Genomic DNA, 21,614 nt, shown 5'->3' with positions numbered 1-21,614 from the left:
ATGCCCAGGTCCCCTTTAGAATCTCCAGAAAAATCTCCATTTACCTACGGTACTCGTTTCCCTCAAATTAATCTGCCTTTCCTCCAACACCAGCATTCAGAGTAAATTTTAAAAAGAAAAGAAAAAAGGTATTTCTTATTCAATTTTATAATTTTCCTGTTTAATTGCTAATATTGCAACAGTATTGTTTTCTATTTTTTTGGTTGCAAATGTATAGTATTTCAGTTACATTTTGGTTTAAATCAGCTTCTGTAGGTTAGCCTGGGAATCTAACCCCCATTTCTAACATTGTTTCTATAGGAAAATGCATTCCAAGTTCCAAATACCTGACTTACAAATGAACTTTTGGAATACAACCCATTTGTAAGATGGGGACTTCCTGTACCCTGTAAATCAATGAGTGAAAACACAAACATCTTCATTTATTTACCTTTTTAAAAATAAGAACTTTTCAAAAATCTAACTTCCACAGTTGGCAGTGGAACTCAGCCCAGCTATTCTACCTCAACAAAAAACATTTTCAGACATCAGAAATAAATTTTGGCCACATGAAAAACATCAAATTAATACAAAGGCAGACTTTCTTGTGCTGCACTGAATACATCTTTGAAAGAATTCATACAGAACTCTATTGTTACACAAACTTACCATCAGCCTTGCTTTGAGTGTCTTGGTACTGTTTTTCTAGAGAGTATATTTTTTCAAGAAGCACTTGTTTTTCAGTGTGCCAGTCATTTCTTTCTGAGGAGAAAAGCTTCAGCAGGAGAAAGGGAAGTCAACAATGGGTGTGGCGATACAGAAATGCATAAGTTACAAAGACAGATTGCCTGGCTTGGTTTTCTGGTTGTGTGCAGCCCCAAGGCTCATCAGCAAAACTGTAGCAATAGCAATAGCACTTACATTTATATACCGCTCTATAGCCGAAGCTCTCTAAGCGGTTTACAATGATTTAGCATATTGCCCCCCAACACTCTAGGTACTCATTTTACCGACCTCGGAAGGATGGAAGGCTGAGTCAACCTTGAGCCCCTCGTCAGGATCGAACTTGTAACCTTCTGGTTACAGGGTGGCAGTTTTACCACTGCACCACCAGGGGCTCTTACTGTAGCCAAAAGATTCCTGCAAACTGCAGGGTAAGTAAATGTCAAAATGTCAAAACACTGGCGATTATTAAATCCAGCTCTCAGTTTCCTCCACCAACATAAGTCTATTCAAAAGCTAGCTTACCTCTTGCACTTGTGAAGAATGGTGCTCCAACTTATTAACATGTTGCTGAAGCTTTATATTTTTACTTTCTTCCTCATCTAGCTTGGTCTGCACAGCATTTAATTCTTCCTACAACAGAACAAACAGGAACAATTAAATAACAATTAACTGTTCTTGAATTCTAATAAACTTAGCAGCTACTAAATAAGGTTTTTCTAATGTACACATATAAATAGCAGTACAGGCATTTGGAGAAAGATGGCTGACTTGTTGAAGCTAATACTCTAGGTGCTGTTACATATTTTAAAAGTACTTACAACTGCTGCCCTCCTCTTGTTAGAAGTTATAGAGGTATGGAGACAGATTACTTTAATAAAACTAATTTCCCCAGGAAATGTGGCTAAGAAGATCACTAATGCTTCATTTTAATGCTGTTGCCCTCCCACACACATCTTAGAAGAAAGATTGGTAACTTTCTGGTACAAGAGTTCAGTCAGAGTTCATCCCTTGGAGAGTTAATGTGTCTATTTATTACATAGACAGAAAGAGATACAAAGCCCTACAGGGCGGGTGAAGTGTGGGGTTGTGAACAGAAGCAGAGCATTGCCAAATCTACCAAGCACACAACCCAAGAATACACTAGTTTCATTTATGTAAACTGATCATTCGGATATCTGAAGAGAATTAATAGTCTTAGATATCTCTAATCTGAATATTTCTTGCAGGAATTTTCAGAAACACACTCCAGAAAACTCTGCTTAAGATTGCTGATTTAACTCTGCCCATTCACATTTTTCAAATGCTAGCTCATAGCACCTCTCACTAAGACCACTGTCTTATTTTTAGATATCTACATTTGGGTTTGTATTCAGAAACTACCTGCACCACTCTCAGCTCTTCCGTAACAGCCTCATATGCTTGTTCATTCATCTCAGGAGGCATTGGCTCATTCAAAATATTGTCCAACATCTCTTCTGAACTCTGAAGATCAATGGACTCTTGGCTCAACATTTCAGGAGTTGAGCGAGGCACCAGCCGAGACCTTAGCTGACAGGCCTTTGTTGGAGTAGTTATGTTCTGTACAAAGACGGCCATTTACACAGATAAACACAGCTAAAGAGTAACATTAAGTATAATACAAGAACACTGACAATATATAATTTACTAGAACTAGGGAATGTAGTGTATCAGAGTTCCAAAACAAGAATTTCAACCATGTTCAATCCCAAAGTGTTTGGCAAAGTCCAGCCTCTCCCACCTTCCCAAGATAGGTCACAGTGAAACTATATCAGTGCTTCCAGTGTGTATGAAGGGCAATAATGCAAAGAACTAGGGAAAATGGCACCATGAGATTATTAATAGTAAGTTACTAAAATATTGATATTAATACTGATAATGATAATATGCAAGATCCAAACTAAGTCAGTCATTACTAAGCACCATCGAAGTTAATGAGACATGACTAACAAGTCGTGCTAATTTCAGTGAAGTTTTCATAATTTCATCATGACTAACTTAGATCCTGCCTATTAATAATAATAGGCATCCCATTTAGTCATGACCAAGTCTAGTCATGTCTATTTATTTCGTAGGTGCTTAGTTATGACTCTTTTGTTTGTATGTGGCAGCATTCACATGGAACCCAGAAGTGCTGGCGCTTGTGTTTTGCTGTCTCTATGGCTCCTGACATTTTCCATCCTCTGGCCAATTTTTTCACATCTCTGGCTGGGAACTGGAGTCTTCCACAGCACCTTGCTGGGGAAGATGTAATCAAAAAAATTAGCTTTGCCCCTAGTAGCCATCCTTTGGGTCGCAGATTCTCCCCACTTTTTGCAATTTTGGTAACTAACCCATTCAAGTTTGGATACAAAGCTATGCTTTTTGCCAACCTTAATAATTGCTCTAATTAAAATAATTAAAAATAATCATTAATGCAATAATTAACATGCTGAAAATTGACCTCAGTGCCACAAGAGGTCAAAGTTGGTTCTGGTCCACCGAGTATTGTGTGCTGGTTCTGGCCTAGCAGTCAAGATTGATTCCGGGCCACCAGGGCATTTGAGTTCTGCATCTTGGACTTTGATTAACTTTGATTAACATAGCCCCGTACCTTTAAAGTTTCTCTATGTATTTTATTAAGCTGGGAAACTTCCTGGCGTTTGCAAGCCTTGGTTGCTTCCAAAATTTTCTCAAGATGCTTGTTTGCCTTTTGTAGAGACTGAAGTTCCGACTCCAGCTCCATGCATTTTTTCCTGTTTACAGAAATGAATGCATCATAAAACCAAGTAAATGTATTAAAATAACTTCCATGCAAAACAGGTATGTCACAAATGTTGCAATGAAATAGGGACTCGATAAGAACCTGGCGGTATCATTTATTAACAGATTGTATGCAAAAGAAAGTTATCTGGAAATGGGGCCGTAGCAAAGCAGATGTTCTAGCACTGGGCATGAGATGGTCCCAGGTTCAATCCCTGGCATGTTCAGGTAGGGCTGGGAAAGACTCCTGCCTGAAACCTTGGACAGCTGCTGCCAATCAGTGTAGACCAGTGTTTCTCAATGTTTTTGGAGTCATAGACCGGTACATTATTCATGCGCAGTTTCCCGGACCAGCCATTGGTAAGGGGGTCTCCCCCCTTGCCCCCACCCCCAGCACCCCCCCCCCCCAAAACCCATTTGGGGCAGCTCTCTGGAGCTCATTTCCAGGCAGCCCTCGCTGCTGAATGTTCATTTTGAGTAAGCAAAATGAATGTTATCCAGCAGAGAGGGCTGCCTGGAAGTGAGCTCTGGAGAGCCCCTGCTGGCCTGAAATTGGGTTTTTTGGGGGGGGTAGGGGTGGGTGGTGGTGGTTTTTATTAGTGATGCCTCACGGACTGATACCCACCACCTTGTGGATCGGCACCAGTCCACAGACTGGTGGTTGAGAAACACTGGTGTAGACAATACTGAGCTAGATTGATCAATCAATATAAGGCAGCTTCCTATGCTCCTAAATGGGAAAAAGATTTTAAAATCAAGAGTTGGGGGACAGCACATATCTCTGGGAGAAGGGAATGAAGCTGTCTCCCTATGTGACTCTGACATTATAGCATTTGGCCTCCTAGAGGCTACATAATTGTTGGAGGTGTATAAAGGGAAGATCTAAGAAATATATGGCGGACTTGTCAGTCATGCAGAAATTCTGAACAGCAGCCTTGGATTTAGTAGCAGAAAAGATGGTTATATCAGTTCCTTTAGAACCCCTGGTTGTTATTCCGGGATATTTTGGGGAAGCAAATACTGTGCAGGAGGTTGAAACTAGCTTCCACATAGTGGGTAAAGGGACACTGATTGAACAGAACTGGGGAAAAGGCTGAGGCTCCTTCAGCTCCATAATGGGAACTGAAAGGCTAGGCTCTAATTAAGGGGCCTAAATCCACGTATTTATTAAGAATTTGAGATGGATAATTGAAGTATACTGAAAATGTGAAAATGATGGAAAGCTTATTTTGGTATTAGTCACATTAGCATCCGTTGTGAATTATCAAGTGGAATGGATCTGATGGTAATTTAAAACAGATTATAATCCAGTGACCACCACCTAAGTGGCCTCATACCTGACATTCTGAAGAGCTTTACAAATCAGATTGGATGCAGGAAAAAAGTACAGGACAGCCCAAGGGCAGGAACTAATCAGGACATTGTTGCCTTGGCCAAGGTGGTCTTGAAACTAACTAGCTTTCATTCTCCAGTACAGAACTAATTTTAGTAACAAGTTTCTTATTTAGCCTACTTTCCAGTAGGAAAGTAGTAGGAAAGTGCTTTCAAGCATTCCATGTGTGTGTCTGTCCCCCGCTATCAACTTCGCAACACCTGGAACAATATGAACCAAATTGGGTACAGCTGTAGGGACACTTCAAATGCATAGTTTGTGATGATGGCATCCACCCCAATTCGAGATGGAAGATGCATGAAGGTTTGAGGTGTAAGTGGGCCAACTTGTGAACTGTCTGACCAATTGGACCAAATTTAGTCCAATTGTAGGGATAGTGAAAGGAAAGTAGGCAGATTAGTTCTTACTAGAACAATTTGTTTTGCCAGAAGTTCAGCATTCTGTACTCTCATGTATATACTGACTGGACTCAGCGTTTGTTGTTTTTGGGGGTGGTGGTTTGCAGTTTGCCCTAGAACCTCATCTGGATGGACACACTGTATACCAACAATTTTTCATTTTGAAAAATTCTGACAACGGTCACTTTCTTGAAGCCTCCTTAATTACCATTTTCTCATTGCGTAGCTTGAAATGACACTACACACCAAAAAAGAAATACTCATTTTTGTAGGGAAGGTATTTTGCAGAAGAATGTTAGAACACTCCAATTCCGCTTACTTTGTTAACTCCTTAAATTCTTCATATTCTTGCTTGGAACTTGCCAGTTCACTCTGTGTACACATCAGACGTTCCTTCAACCTTTCAACAGATGCTGCAGAATTGTTATCCACTGACATGCTGGCAGGACACACCTGTGGACCTGCTTGGGATTAAAACAAAAGAAGAAAATATGACTTTCTTGGATTGTCGGTGACTACACATGAATGTGTCTGCTGGACGTGTGCGTGCATTTATTTTTTAAGAAGCAGAAGTTGGCCGTTTAACTGTAAAACCTGTACAGGCTCAAATGATGTGCACCTTTCACAATATGGTCACTAACATGTTCTACAGCATTATGAGGCTGGCGCAAGAGCTGTGCCCACAGAGGCTGCTGTGGAGCTCAGCCAAAAGGCTTGCCACACAATCAGTTGTGCACACAAGTGGAGGGGGAGTGATTTTTTGCTGTTCTCCCTTTTGGGCTTCCAGAAATATGTCCCTGAAGACTGCACAACCTAATTAAAACATATTCTAAAATAAACAAGAAGCATTAGAACCAGGCCAGCAAATGGTGGTGCCATTTTAACAGAGTACAACACTTTTAAAATTTTAGCCTTTTCATACCTCCATTATTGTGCTCTCTATCAGAAGCCTCTAAGAAAAACATTTCCAATTCTGCCATGGCTTGAGCATTCATTTCCTGGGCTCTTTTCACTGACTGTAAGGAGCGAAGTCGTTTGTTCTCCTCCCGGAGGTTGTGATTCTCCATGGCATATTTTGCAACTCGTGGATGTTGCTCTATCTATACATATGTGATAAACATTCAGTACAGTAAAAATCTCCAGTAGTCAACAAAATTGGTATGATTTGCTACCATGTTGGCAAAACAACATACTGATTACTTTTACTAGAGTCTCCTTAAAAGCCTACTTGACACACAAAAGGGGTTGAAGAGCAAAACTCCTTTTTAAACACATAATTAAGATAGAGACATTACCCCCATTTTAAAATGATGAGTACATTTTCCTATCCCACATGAAATTTTGAATAGGTTCTATCTCATTTTCTCAGAGAAGATAAGAACCTCCTCTTATAGTCCACTGAGGCAGATAGCCTCAGCTTAAAAAAATTCTTTTGTAGGTTGACTTCAGCTAGTAAATATTTTAAACTTAATTTTGTACTGATTTTCAATAATAATTTTCAAAAATACAAAGATAATAAAAATCAAATCAATAGCCATATAAAATGATTATGTCCACAAAATCAAAATAGGATCCACGACTTACAATAAAGTGCTAGTCAATATTATTGTGAGATAATGCATATGCGTGGATCAATCATATCTAATAAGTGTCTAATGTTCCATTCAAGTTTAAGACAGACAATGAAAACATGGAGTAGAAGCCAGACTAGTGTAAATGCTGTTGCTTTACTGCAAGGATGTCACTGTGCATGAAAAGATTCAACTCTGTTATAGACTTGTTCTTGCCCTAGTACAACACATTGCAACTGTTGCACAACCCTGTATACATGTAAACAGGGAACTCCCTGTACATCATGTAACTGCCCAGGGACTTTTTTGTTTGGGGTGGTATATAAAGGTACTAAATAAAATAAAATAAAAATTTGAGTGGTTTTTCTTCCGCTAGTGGTAGCACTTTACAGTGGATTGTAGCTGCAAACAGTCCTTCTGCAAGTGTCACTGTGGATGCTAACCATGCATTTCATTTTTGTGTAGCGGCACACATTTGCTAAAATCAAACAAATTAAGGATAGCTCTTAATCATATTAGCCAAGGGGAACCTTCATATATACAGCAGTATACATCTGAACATCAGAGGTTGGGGACAAGAACAGAGAAAGATTGTTGATTACATGAGGACTTTCTGGTGGTATTTGGCTTGCCACTGCTGAAAAAAGAATGCTGGACTAGACAGACCTGTGGTCTGTTTCACTGGGGCCATCCTTATTGCAGGGATACACTGAACAAAGATGCCTACCTGTTCTTTGAGAATCTTCAGCTCCACTTTCAATTCACTGAACAACTCATCTTGCTCCTTGGGCAAAAAACTGCCATGAGCTTCTTTGTGTAGTTTCTCCAGACGAGTGATGTGATCCTCTCTGAATTTAACTATCATTTTATTGGACTGAATGAACTTCTCCTTTTTGACACAAAGATCTTCTAACTGGGCAACTTTTTCTAACAGCATCTTAAAATAAAAGCAGCTAATTTAGCAAGCAGCAATAGCATTGTGGAATATACATACAGAACATTCAGGACTAAGTAAAATCGTAAAGCCTTCAATACATTCTGAAAACGAAGAATACATTTAAAGATTCCATTTACGTTCTCTCTTATGTTAAGTTCAGGGTTTTTTTTGTTTTTTTTAAGGAGCAAACTATTAGTATGTTAAAGATGTGCCGTAAAGTGTGCCATCAAGTTGATTTCGACTCCTGGCACCCACAGACCTCTGTGGTTCTCTTTTGGTATGTTAGGGCACAGAAATTCTTATTTCCAGACACTATTCAAAATTATTTCTCTCCTTACCCTTCTTTCACTTTCAGATTTTTCCAGGAACAGCATCGCTTCGAAGAAACGGTTGACATAATCTGTACTTCCCACATCATGTGTGATGGTAGCTTAAAACAAACATTAAATAAAACACATATATTAATATTTTCTAGATTTTAAAAAATTGTATTTGGTCACTTGATATATTTAGTGCTGATTGTGGTAAAATGTATTTCATTCCACAGATGGCTGGGGAAAATTCTCTTTTCTTACCTATATTTTTTTGGTTTGCACTCTGTTTATGCTCGATGTATGAGCACTGCATGATATTCCCCTCAGGGGATGAAGCCACTCTGGGAAGAGCAGAAGGTTTCAAGTTCCCTCCCTGGGTTCTCCAAGATAGGGCTGAGAGAGATTCCTGCCTGCAACCTTGGAGAAGACGCTGCCAGTCTGTGAAAACAATACTGAGCTAGATAGACCAATGGTCTGACTCAGTATGTGGCAGTTCCCTATGTTCCTATGTGGGCTATTTCCCCGATACTAGTTTTTCAAGTTTAGATCCAGATGACCTAAACAGCCTAGAGCACAGATAGGAAACTTATTGAGATACCTTGACCATTACCATTCTAAAGTGCTACTTGACCAAGAGCACATGATCTGTCTCTGGGTCTAGAAGAGTCAAGAGAGAAGTGGGTAGAATCTGGACCACAGATATAGGAGAGAGGATTCCCTTTGTCAGGGAACTCTTAAAGGCAACACATTCCTGAGATTCTTCAGATGCATGGATATGGTTAAGGTTATGGTGAGACCATGAAAACTTTTCAAGCTTAAAATCATATTCAGGATTTGAGAAGAAAAATGTTCTGAAACTAAGGAACTAAAAAAGGTACAAGTTGTCTACTGCATGAAACATTTAGGAAATATGTACAACTGTAGGGAGAGAAGGAAAGTTTAAAAATCAAGTTGTATTTTTTTTGCTGATGAGCTTGTGAAAAAATGATTTGCTTATTTGCAATCTTCTTATGAACAGTCTTACTAAATATTTATCATTTAAAAAAAATCTTGCTTCTGCAATTTCAACTCAATTGTAAGTCTCTGCTAAATAAGTCATGCCTAATTCCATGTGAGTCCCCCTGCTAACTGGGCAGAGGCACCTTTTACCGTGGTGATTCTCTTTATTTAGCAGGGGGAGAGTAACTGGCCCTGTCCACCCCCAGTGCAGTACCTCCAGTGACTGTTGCTGGTGTCTAGCTTGTGTTTTTTTTAGAATGTGAGCCCTTTGAGGACAGGGAGCCATCTTGTTTATTTATTATTTCTCTGTGTAAACCGCCCTGAGCCATTTTTGGAAGGGTGGTATAGAAATCGAATTAATAATAATAATAATAATAGAGGAAGGAAATGAAAACCCCTCTGGTGGGTTCCCAAAAGTTAGAATTTTGTCCCAGTGTTACATAGGGGAGGTATCATACAAATCCCCAGTTTCATTTGAGGAGATTAAATGTGCAGGCAGGGTCATTTAATTCAGCAGTACCTTCTTTCATCCTGGTGGCGGCAATGATTCCAATCTTTGGTTGGTTAATGAAAGGAAAGGACAGAGAAAAAGGAAATCCTGAGAAATCCTACTCAGCAAGGCCTAGAAACAGCACTTCAACAAGTCTGGGATTGCCCACACTGAGTGAGTACCAGGGATGTGCACGGGGTTGGGTGGGGGTGGTTCAGTGGTGGATGTGTGTCTGTGTGTGCATCTTTAAGGTTGAGGGAGGGTGCACTTACCCCTCCCGCCGCATCTCCCCCACCAGCGCTCCATTCTGGTAAGGCCCCTTGGGGCTGCACCATACCTCCCTGCTGCCCCGTTGCCGGGTCTCCCGGAAGTGAATGGAAGTATCAGACGTGCCTGAGTGTGCCGTGAACGGGCGCACACCCACTGTGTGTGTGCATGCCTGCAACATGCATGTACCTATGCCCTTTACTGCTCGTAATGTCTGAACTGATCAATCCGGGCTTATTCTAACCAGAGGTTTTGAGATTAAAACCATGGTCTGAACCAGGGGTTCAGATAGTGGTTTATTTCAAGAACTCTGGGTAAAGTAAGCCTGGATCAGTCAGTTTGGGCGTCATGAGTGACCCTGGCTGGTTCCTAACCATAGAAAGAGAAGACTTCCAGGCTTCCATACAGGGGCAGAGCTATAATTGGGCAGATGCATCCTAGGAAGACACACTACCTGTCCTCCAAGGCCGCCTCGCTCACCTCCCCCCTGCCTGCACTCCCCATGCCAGCTGGCCACTCACACATTCACCATGCCTGCCCCCTCGCTAGGCTCCTCCCAGGCTGGTGGGAATCAGGAAAGTCACGAACATGCCTCTTGCATTCCCAGCCAGCTCTGGGCTGGTGGGAAGCAGGAAGGGCCCATTGGGAGTTTCCTGCTTCCCACCGGCCTGGGAGGATCCTGGCAAGCAAGCGGCAGGTAAGAGTGACAGCATGGGGGAGCTGTGGGTGAACCGCCACTGGGGGGTGGGACCACCCATTCATGCACTGAACACTGGCTCTCTCGGCCCTTGCTATGTCACTGCTCCCACACACAAGGGTACGGGGAGGGGATCATGCACTCTGAAAGCTAAGAGATGACACATGAAGCCAAGCTTTAATCTTTGTGCTGGGTGATGTCTAAACCCACCTACTGTTTTAGCATCAATGAACTGTGTTAATAGTGAGCTGAAGCTCTTAAGATCTAGTAGAAATGTCAAGTAGCATTTTATTCCTGTAAATACTGGCACAGGGAGTTTTTTAAAAAAATGTTTTTGTAAACGTTCTAAAGTAAGATTTTTAAAATCGGAAATAAATGGAGTGTTTGAGTTTTGTTTTAGGATAAGCTAATTTTTGGAAACACACACAACGCACACACAGAAAAGCTTTTACCTGAAGGCAGAGAAACGTCATGCACAGATTTTCCCGAAGTAAGCAAAGCAAGCTGCTCTTTCAGTTTCTTCACTTCTGACTGTAGCTGTCTCACATTCCCTTGGGTGTCTTCATTTATTACAGCCTTAAATAGAAATTTAAAAATATATGATATTTTATTCTTATTCAAATAGTATTGCCAAGGCATACCAGAATCCATGGTTTTCCAATTTTTTTGGAACTGACTTCTAACATCACACTCTCTAGCCCTCTCCTAGTCTCAGTTCCCTTCTTTTTTTAAAAGCAAGTTTCTAGATCATGGGTGCAAGCAAAGTAAAAGCATGTTGGTCATGTCTGCTGAAAGCTCAGTCTAATATCTAGAATGGTGTTTGTGCTGTTGTGTGCAGAAGCTATTTCCCGGCACCCTTCTTATCACTGAAGTCTCCAAAATAGCTGGAAAAGCTGTTCCCAAGAGGCACAGGGCCCTCAGCAACAACATAAGTTGTGCCACAAGGGGAAGGGAGGAATGCAAAGAAAGTGGGTGAATACGGGAAGCTTAGTGTGGGCAGAGCACTAGCCTGGATGACACCTTTAGAAACAAAATGGAGTTTGGGGCATTTTCCTGCATATGGCCTCTACTAATAACTAATATTACCCTATTCCCCATTTTCCTCTCCCTTGAACTCTCTGCCATCCTTCCTTTCCAGATTTTGAAACCAAAACATTGAAAACAGAAGTGAACATATGCAAATATGCATCATTCATTTGGCCTGCAGAATCACACTTTGTATAGAATGCACAGCTAGCTCTGCTTGTCAGTTTTATTTCTTCTAATCACTAATTCTTAAGATGCACAATCTGAAAATTTAGTCTATAGAGAATTATTGTAGACCAAGAAGCTCATGTGCCTTGACACTGAGCACATACAAAAAGCATTATGCAGACAGCTTCCTCAATTTTACATAAATGTTACAATATATGATACTAGTTTGGAAGCTTGAGTTATTAAGATAACATAATTTGATTCCATTTTAAAGCAGTTCAGTATCTATTTATAATAGTTGCAGAACTTTAAAAAGTTAGCTCATATATCATGCAGAAAAGAGTGCACTTCCCAATGAAGAAAATGGCAAAATTTCCAAGAGCTTTTAATGGGGCAAGCTTGCACTCCTGTGACTAGGATCGTCAAGTATTGGTCTATTCACATTCACAACTAGGGTGTCCAGAAACTGACAGAACTTAATATTAGAAGAACTGGCAACATTACTGAGAAAGTTCACAATATAGGTGGACCTCATTATCTGCAGGGGTTCCATTCTCGGCTACAACTGCAGTTAATGGAACTGAAGATAATGAGAACTTGAGGCTATGGGAATTGAGGGTTCCTTGAGGGGGGGGGAGTGCTTTAAAAGTCTGAAATAATAGGAATCAAGTGCCATACTGTGCTCTGCGTGTCTCCAGGTGTCCAGCAATGCTCACCCCAAACCCCAATTCTGGCAATCTACCATGAAAAATTGTGCGGGAACCACCACCATCCCCAGCAAATTCTGGCCACCTAGGTACAGTGGATTTAAACTCTTTTTGTTCTTGTGTATACCCAGTGTTCCTTCTAAGGTGTGCGCATGTGCGCACGCTCACAAGTTTTTTGATGCCTGCTCAGTTAGTTTTAGATCCTGCTCAGGTTGAATCAGGAAAGCCCCACTCTGAATGCACGTGTGCACATGCTGCCTTGATACTGCCGCCCAGAACAAAACTAATTCCGCACAGCAATGAGAAACATTAGAGGGACCACTGGTGTATACCGAGGTCGGGTCTCCATTGCCCAACCGCGAATATGTGAAACTGCAGGTGTCAAGACCATGTGCGAAGAGGTCCACCTTTTTGTTTAAAATGTTTAGCTAATATTTTCATGCAGAGAACCTCTAATAAAGCATTTTGTTTGTTTGTTTATATATATGCAAACCACTTTTGGGAACTTTTGTTTAAAAGCAGTATATAAATATTTGTTGTATTCATAAAACAAAACAAATGGCTTAAAATGACATTTTTCTGAGCAGGAGAAAGGGTGTTTGAATTTTCTGAATATTATTCCTATTTCGAGAGACACTACTGCCAACGTACCTTATTTTTAATAAGTTTGGCTCTCTGAGCAAAGTTAAGAGTGGACAAGGTTTCACCAAAACATCTTGATCCTGGATGAACATTTGCTATAATACAAGTTTTGGCATTACCTCCAAGTGAATCCTGTTGGAAGATAAAAAAAAATTATTTGAGAGACTTAAAACACCCCTCTATAATCACCTATTGCCCTATTTTTAAATCTTCAGCTTTGAGAAATAATATACCTCACTTCTGATATGGTTTCTTAAAGAGTACTCAGAAAAGAGGTGGGACAGAGTGCAGAGAATAAATCATCTTAATGATTCACAGATACAGTTGATATTTTAGTACCATGCATCTTCTGCAAATAACCAACTACACGTTCTTTTGCAACTAGGAACCAAGATTAAAGATGGTAAAGACAAATATTCTGTGGCAGAAATCTCCATGACCTCCACCATTATGACAGAAGGGTAGATCAGTTTAAATGACAAAGAGACATTTCTAAAACTGAGTTAAGTAGAATGTAGTTAATTCTGCACTGCAGTATGAGGTAATAAAGAACTAATGCCCTTTCAGAACTGAGGAGTCACCTGCTTGCTAACCATGTGAAACACTGGAGGATAAAAATAAGATGTACTTATCTAGAAAAAAACCCTTATTAAACCATTATTTTATGTAATCATTTGTAAACTTTGTATGTGATATTTAACTAATAAAGTGTTTAGAGGAATTTTTTTAAAAAAGATGTAATGCAGCAAAGGCACAAAGCTAGCACATTGGATGACCATTCAGAGTACAAGTTTTGCATTTCCTTCATTTTTATTCTTTAAGTTACAGTAAAATAGTCAACACCTAAAAGAGATATTGTCATTTGCCTTTATATAGAACTAAAGTTATTATACACAAAAGAATCCAAACACCTGAAAAGTAGTGACTGCACATATTGCTCCATAACTCCACTTCTACAAGGGCTAGAGCTTAGCTTAAAAAAATAAAAAATAAAAAAAAAAGCTGAGAATCTGGAGGAAATGATAGGAGGAATCCAAATCTCAAATCAATTCGACTCAGGCACAATTCGATTTGGACCCGAATCTAGCCAATGGGGTGGCTAGACCACAGGGGTGATTTGTTCTATCTCCAAATCACCCGAATCAGCTAGATTTGGGTACAAATTGATTTGTACCTGAATCAATTTGCACATCCCTAAAAGCAACACATTCTATCTAGAGAGAACAGAATGTCTAGAGACCAAACATAAGAATAGCCCTGCTGGATTAGGCCCAAGGCCTATCTAATCTAGCATCCAGTTTCACACAATGGCCCACCAGATGCCTCTGGGGTATGTGCATGCCCTCTCTCCTGCTGTTGCTCCCCTGCAACTGGTATTGAGAGGCATCTTACCTCTGAGGCTGGAGGTGGCCCGCAGCCACTGATAGACCTGTTCTCCATGAATTTGTCTAAGCCCCTTTTAAAGCCATCCAAGATGGTGACCATCACCACGTCCCATGGCAAAGAATTCCATAGATTAATTATAAGCTGTGTGAAAAAGTACTTTCTCTTGTCAGTCCTAAATTTCCCAATCTTCAGTTTAATGGGGTGACCCCTAGTTCTAGTATTGTGAGAGAGGGAGAAAAATTTCTCTGTCCACCCTCTCCACTCCATGCGTAATTTTATACACTTTGATCATGTCTCCCCTTAGTTGCGTCTTTTCCAAAGTAAAGAGCCCCAGATGTTGTAGCCTAGCCTCATAAGGAAGGTGCTCCAGACCCTTGATAATCTTGGTTTCTCTCTTCTGCATCTTTTCCAGTTCTACTATGTCCTCCTTAAGATAGGGTGACCAAAACTATCCCATGACTGCTAGGTTTACTCAAAAGCCCTTGGTGGGGAACTTTATCAAAAGCTTTTTGGAAATCCAAGTATACTATGTCAGCCAGATGACCTTTATCTACATGCCTGTCGACACTCTCAAATACAGTAACTCCAAAAGGTTAGTAAGGCAAGACTTGCCCTTAAGGAAGCCATGCTGGTTCTCCTTCAGCAAGGCCTTTTCTTCTATATGTTTAACAATTTTGTTCTCAAGCATGCTTTCCTTACTCTGGGTTTAGTTCCATTCTGGAGGCTAGGTTCAGGTTTCTAATCATCTCTCGATAAAGTGGATTTTGACTCTCTTGTATTTTTATATATCCATCCATTGTATTTCTAATTACCCAGATTTTAAGGATTGCTGATATCATGGGCTGGCATATCCCTTTACATGACCAATTTTATGCAGATCTCAGAGTTGCAGACAATTAATGTGCAGAAAACTGGTTACCAGAGTCCACTTTTACTGTTTATTTTGTGGGCATTCTTGAAGTAAAATGTTCAAGTCTCTGTCAACACTTTGTAATCTACAACACATTAGAACTATCAGATGACAAAATAATCTTGGCCAGTGGCACAAAACGAGGTGAGCATTTCAGAGTAATGACTGTTACATCATGGGAAAATATTTTACCAGCTTCAAATTTTGCCCACTCTAAGGACATTTATAAATAACCTTTGTTCAGTTTACAGATTATTCAAAATAGATGAAACCAAATTCTCTGTGTAACAGAATCCAGCAATCTCTTTATAATGTAGATTACAACATTGCCTCTCCAAATTTTTTCTTCTGTTTTTCAGGTGCAAAGATATAAGCACCTTAACAAAAGAAGGAACAAGAAGGAAAATTTAGATACTCACTACTGCTTAATAGCTTTTGATATAAGTAGAACAATTTAAAATTATGACTGTCTCAAATAATTGACTCATCTGGAAGAATTCCTAAGTAAGAGACTTGAATGATATAAAGATCAACAAAATGATCGATCTTCGTTAACCAACAAAATAATCAAAACTAGCTGGCCTGGGTGCAGAGCATCTGCGCCTCTAGTTCTCCCTCATTCTTGGCCCATTCTCAGCCCTCCCCCCTCTTTCCCCCTCCAATGTTTTCTCTCTCTCTGGCCACCTGCCGCCCCCCCCCCCCCCGCTGCTGTTGCTTTTGCTTACTCTCCCCCTCATTACCGCCGTTGCTTTCTCCCTCCCCTGCCGCTGCCTTCACTTTCTCCCCCCTCCACTCCCCCCTCCCACTGCCACTTTCTCTCCCTGCCTGCCCGCCCTGGCCTGTCTGTTGGTCTTATGTTCCCCACTGCCATTGCTCTCCTCTCCCCCTCCCCTCACTCGCATACTCTAGCGATTGCTGCTACACATGGGATCAGCAACTGGTGCATCTGACATAGATAGATAGATAGATGTATAAATTGTCTTAGATGCACACATCGCTGATATATATATAGTGAAGAGTTAATGGTATACATTACCCGTAGCAGAAAAGTGAGCTTGGAGTCCCTGTAGCAGATGTGTCTTTGTTTTCCATTGCCCACATCAACAAGCGCAGTGATCACTTGGCCCAGGCAACTTAGTGATCGGTTTATGTTACCGGCCTCCTGGAAGATGCAAGAAAATAAAGGTGAATTAACAGTTCTGATTAGAATAGGTCTTCTTATTTTATTTTTATTTTTTTTAAACAGAAAACCTGCAAGTTTTGCATCACCGACCTTTAGCCTAACACCTTCAGCATGAGTATCTTTTTGTCTCTCAGACCCAGCCAAATCCACCAAATTGAGCTGCGAGGATCGAATGTTCACAACCTCATTGTTCTTCTCCATTGATTCTACTGTGATAGTGAAAACGGCATGTGACCTTGAGGACTCTCTGTTCATTGAAGTGGATGCGACTCGGCGATTTCTCCAGCCCACTGTTAACACCTATTCAGGAAAAAGATGCAAGTATTGTTTTACAAAATATTTCAAAAGACCATCAATTATTACATCATGAAGATCTGGAATTACTGTGCCGATTTTAATGTGTTAAAAACTGGTCTAAATCTGGACTATAGTTAACAAGCTTAATAGAAGCTTTCAAAGTTTAATTATTTGACTGATAGGCAGTAGATAAAATAATTTAGTGACTTATGTTCCTTGCCTACATATCCAAAAGTAACTTCAGGCTTCCCAAATCTCCCCCTGCTGCTTTTTGCTTTGCGTTTACATGTTCAGACTTTATGCTAGTTGCCTCTGCTAACTACTGAACATGTTAGAACATGATGCTTAATGCCATATTTGTAATACTGTGTACAGTTTTGATCACGTATCTTAAGAAGGACCTTGTAGAACTGGAAAAGGTGCGGACGTGGTCCACTAAGATGATCAGGGCCCTGGAGCACCTTCCTTATGAGGCAAGACTACAGTATCTGGGGCTTTTAAGTTTGTAAAAGAGGCAACCACGGGGAGACATGACTGCGGTTTATAGAATTATGCATCGAGTAGAAAGAGTGTATCAAGAGAAATTTTTCTCCCCCTCTCACTAGAACCAAGGGTCATCCCATGAAACTGAAGGCCAGGAAATTTAGGATGAACAAAAGGAAGTACTTTTTCATGCAGCGCATAATTAATTTATGGAATTCCTTGCCACGGGATGTGGTGATGGCCGCTACTACTACTGCACATATTTATATATTGCTTTTCAACCAGTTTTTAAAGCAGTTTACATAGAAAAACAAATAAATAAGATGGTCCCTGTCCCCAAGGGCTCACAATCTTAAAAACAAAAACAGAAGGTAGACATCAGCAACAGCCACTGGAGAGGTGCTGTGTTGTGGTTGGATAAGGATATTTGTTTTTTGTTTGCTAAATATAGAAGAATCACTCCATTAAAAAGGTGCCTCTTTGCTCAGTTAGCAGGGGGACTGGATGGCTTGAAAAGGGCAAAGGACTTTAGAAGGTCCAATAGGCTCTCTGTTCATGAAACTGGGAAGTCCTAATCATAGTATTATATGAAAAGGAATGCTATCTTTATTACAATACAAGAAAGACTGCTACCTCTACCCATCAAAACAGAGCATACTTGGTAGGCTTCAGCAGCTGAGGTCAACACATGCTCCACTGCACCAACAACGAATACGCCCTTTTTAATGTGCTCTCTGAGGAGCAGTCCAGCTGAAGCAGAGTCCAGTAGATCAAATATCTGCTCATTGTAGATTTCAATAAACGAACACTTACAGAGAAAACTCTTTCCAGCACCAGCCTATGAGAAACATTTAACAGTTCTATTATAAAAAGTGTGATTTTAACAAAAGCAGGCTTCTAACATTACAAAACAATTGTATAATACATGGAGGTTGATTTCTATGATTTCCAGAGGGTATATTTCCACCCAGAAGACAAATTCCCACATTCACAATATACATTTAAAGCCATTCATCATCACTTACATCCAGTGTTCCCTCTAATAGGGATTCCCAGATGTTGTTGTCTACAACTCCCAGAATCCCTAACTGCAATGGCTTTTGCTTGGGATTCTGGGAGTTGTAGTCAACAACATCTGGGAATCTCTGTTAGAGGGAACACTGCTTACATCCCACTCTGCAAACAGCAATCCACCCATCTACTGTCTCACTCACTCTTTCTGCTTTATCTGCTACTGCTCATTCTGTTCAAGACCAGCTATTCACTTCCATTGTGCCACTCTTGGAGACTCTTATGGGACTAGCAGCACAGAGAGCTAGCACTTCTGCTCACAACCAAGAAACAAAGCAAAGGGGAATTTCGATTATGTAGACACATATCTCCTTTCTGCCTTAAAGAGCCAACAGACCTCAAAGAGAGATAGTGTGCAATGCAGGATTATAGTAGCGCAGTACTAATAGCCAACTCTCTTTCTACAGAAGAGAGTAACAAGTGCTGTCAACATGGAACCACACAGTATTCTGAGCTGGAAACTGGCGTGTGCTGATTATACTGGTACCAGCTATAAATGGGACAAGAGAGGAATAGATGGATGGGAGTGTGATGAATTTTGCTCCCCAGAAGGCAACTGCTACTCACCACAGACAAGTGGAAGAGCTGATTGCCTCCATCAGATAATGGATTCCAAAATAAATAAATTCAAGACTAAGTCCCCCCAACTACAATAAAGGGCATCTAAGAGTTAGCATAGCCTTTACACTAATTAGAATGAACCCCCAAACTATTTTATGATCAAAAATTTCCTCCATGACCCTCATTATAAGAGGTTTTACCTTTTCTTTTTCACGCTCAATTAGAAAAAATAGATATTCAAAGCTCCGTGGAATTACTCCTCTCAGATTATGAGTAAAGTTATCAGAGTCAGGAGGTCCTAAAGAGAGAGTGGTATGGGTAAAAACTTTTTAAAACATTCAAAGTTGTTCAATAGCACACCAATTTATTTGTAGCATACAGTAGGTATGTGCACGGAACTGGTTAGGATGCCCTTTTTGGGCCTCTGAACCTGTTCAAACAACCGGCAGTTCTGCCGGTTCGAAGGCAGGAGGCTGACTTTAAGGGTGGGGGAGGGTGCACTTACCCCTTCCTCTGCTTCCCCCCTGCCAGCACTCAATTTGGAAAGGTACCACTGGGGCGGCAGCATACTTCCCTGCCGCCCTGTTTCCCCCTCGGTCCTGACGTCACCGGAAGTACCTGGTGCATCAGGCACTTATGGTGACATCGGAATTGAGGAGGCAACAGGGAGGTATGCTGCCTCCCCGACGGTCCCTTTCCAAACAGAGCGCCTGCTAACTTGGCAAAGAGGCACCTTTTAATGTGGTGATTCTCTTTATTTAGCAGGGGGAGAAAACTGGCCCTATCCACCCCCAGCACAGTACTTCCAGTGACTGTTGCTGGTGTGTGTCTTATGTTTCGTTTTAGAATGTGAGCCCTTCGGGGACAGGGAGCCATCTTATTCATTTATTATTTATCTGTTTTGGAAGGGAGATATAGCAAGCAAATAAATAAATAAATAAATAAATGCACTCTCCCCCACCCTTAACGTCAACCCCACCACCTTCGAACTTCCCCCACCTGGTTCCGTGCACATCCCTAGTATACAGTGGCTCTGAAACGGGAGGCCTCCCTTAATAGATCAAAAAAGAGTTGCATGTGTCCCCACCCACAAGATTCTGAAACCTAGCTTTTCGGATCACATTTCTTCTAGCCAATGCAATGTCAGCCAGGAGCTGCCCAGTCCTTACATCTTGCCCACTGCTGAAGGAGACACTCAATGGCTACCTCTGCTACATGTGAATAGATTCAGAAACGCCATGGTTCTCTGGGCTAGGCTATCACTGTACATTCAAGAACTCCATAACCAGATGAAAAGAAAAAGGTTGTTCACCTGTAACTATTGATCTTTCAGCGATATCATCCACAATAGCCCCCACGAAAGAATTTCAAGTACCTCATAGCGCTCTGAAGCTCCACCCTTCACTTGCAGAGCATGAGCGGCATCTTTGGTGGCAGGGTGCTTCCCAGCTCAGTTCCTGAACAGCAGCAGTGCAGAACGGACTTCACAAAGTCAGTAGGTACATCCGAAAAATGGGGAGGTTGGGTGTTGTGAATGATACAGAATCGCCAGAAATCAAAAGTTAGAGGTGAACAACCTGTTTATTTTAATGGTGCTCCGCTATCCTTCACAATGTGGGCGATTAACAAGCTCTCCTATTAAGGAGGTGAGCAGAGGATGTAAATTTACAAAACCCTTTAAAGTACAGCCCACCCAAAACTAGCCTTAGCTGCAAACTGGATGTCAGGGCGTAAAGCTTAACAAAGGGTAAGTTGGAAAACCACGTAGCAGCGTTACAAATATCAGGAAAGGCAATGCTGGACAAATGAGCAGCAGAGGTGGCCATTAGGGATGTGCATGCAACCAGTTCAGAGGCCCTTTATGGGCCTCCAAACTGGTTTGAATGACCAGCAGTTCTGCTGGTTTGAAGGCAGGGGGGATGACTTTAAGGGTGGGGGAGAGTACACTTACCCCTCCACCAGCGCTCCATTGGAAACTTGTCTGGCGGGGCGGCAGCATACCACCCTGCCACCCTGTCCCCTTGTCGGGCCAGAAGCGGAAATACCCGGCACTCGCATGCAAATCACACTCGCATGTTGGGTACTTCCACTTCCGGTCTGATGAGGGGACGGGGTTGCAGGGAGGTACGCTACTGCCCCGCTGGACCAGTTTGCAATGCAGTGCCAGCGGGGGGAAAGTGGCGGGAGGGGTAAGTGCACCCCCCCTTTGAACTTCTCTGCACCGGTTCCGTGCACATCCCTAGTGGCCACAGCTCTGCTAGAATGGGCTTTGATAGTGTCCAGTGGTGGTATACCTTGTTTGTCATCATAGGTGGAAATCAGTTGGACAAGCCATTCAGAAGGTCTGGGGAGACATGGGTTGGCCCTTATGAGGACCTTCAAAGATTACGGAGAGCCTATTGGACCTTCTAAAGTCCTTTGCCCTGTTCAAATAGAAGATGAGGAGTGCTCTCCACACATCAAGGGAATGGTGGCTCCAGGTTAGAGATAGGGTTTATGAAAAATGTCAGAAGGACAATGTCTTGGTTAATGTGGAACTCCGAGACCACTTTTGGCAGGAAAGCAGGATCAGTGCACATAACCACCTTGTTGGAAAAGAAGACAGTAAAACGGAATGTCAGTTCTGAGAGCTGTGAGCTCTAGATTTTG

General features: G+C 41.4%; 1 protein-coding gene across 6 annotated transcripts in view; it reads right to left on the bottom strand.

Annotated features, from left to right (window-relative positions):
* The window catches only part of KIF15 (kinesin family member 15), an 89,122-nt gene that overhangs the window by 46,891 nt on the left and 20,617 nt on the right, over positions 1-21,614 (bottom strand). For 5 of the 6 annotated variants that reach the window (XM_053260953.1, XM_053260949.1, XM_053260954.1 and 2 more), the window contains 14 exons: positions 19,166-19,263; positions 17,992-18,171; positions 16,644-16,853; positions 16,407-16,532; positions 13,084-13,206; positions 10,984-11,107; positions 8,103-8,194; positions 7,555-7,764; positions 6,179-6,356; positions 5,576-5,720; positions 3,317-3,458; positions 2,086-2,283; positions 1,228-1,335; positions 649-754 (listed from right to left, as the gene is read on the bottom strand). In XM_053260953.1, the coding sequence (XP_053116928.1) occupies positions 649-754; positions 1,228-1,335; positions 2,086-2,283; positions 3,317-3,458; positions 5,576-5,720; positions 6,179-6,356; positions 7,555-7,764; positions 8,103-8,194; positions 10,984-11,107; positions 13,084-13,206; positions 16,407-16,532; positions 16,644-16,853; positions 17,992-18,171; positions 19,166-19,263 (2,040 nt within the window). The remainder of the gene's footprint in view (positions 1-648; positions 755-1,227; positions 1,336-2,085; positions 2,284-3,316; positions 3,459-5,575; positions 5,721-6,178; positions 6,357-7,554; positions 7,765-8,102; positions 8,195-10,983; positions 11,108-13,083; positions 13,207-16,406; positions 16,533-16,643; positions 16,854-17,991; positions 18,172-19,165; positions 19,264-21,614) is intronic. The other variant, XM_053260950.1, reaches the window with a different exon arrangement.

Source organism: Hemicordylus capensis, chromosome 6, assembly GCF_027244095.1.
Source record: "Hemicordylus capensis ecotype Gifberg chromosome 6, rHemCap1.1.pri, whole genome shotgun sequence".
Lineage (NCBI taxonomy): Eukaryota > Metazoa > Chordata > Lepidosauria > Squamata > Cordylidae > Hemicordylus > Hemicordylus capensis.
This window is presented reverse-complemented; position numbering and strand designations above follow the sequence as displayed.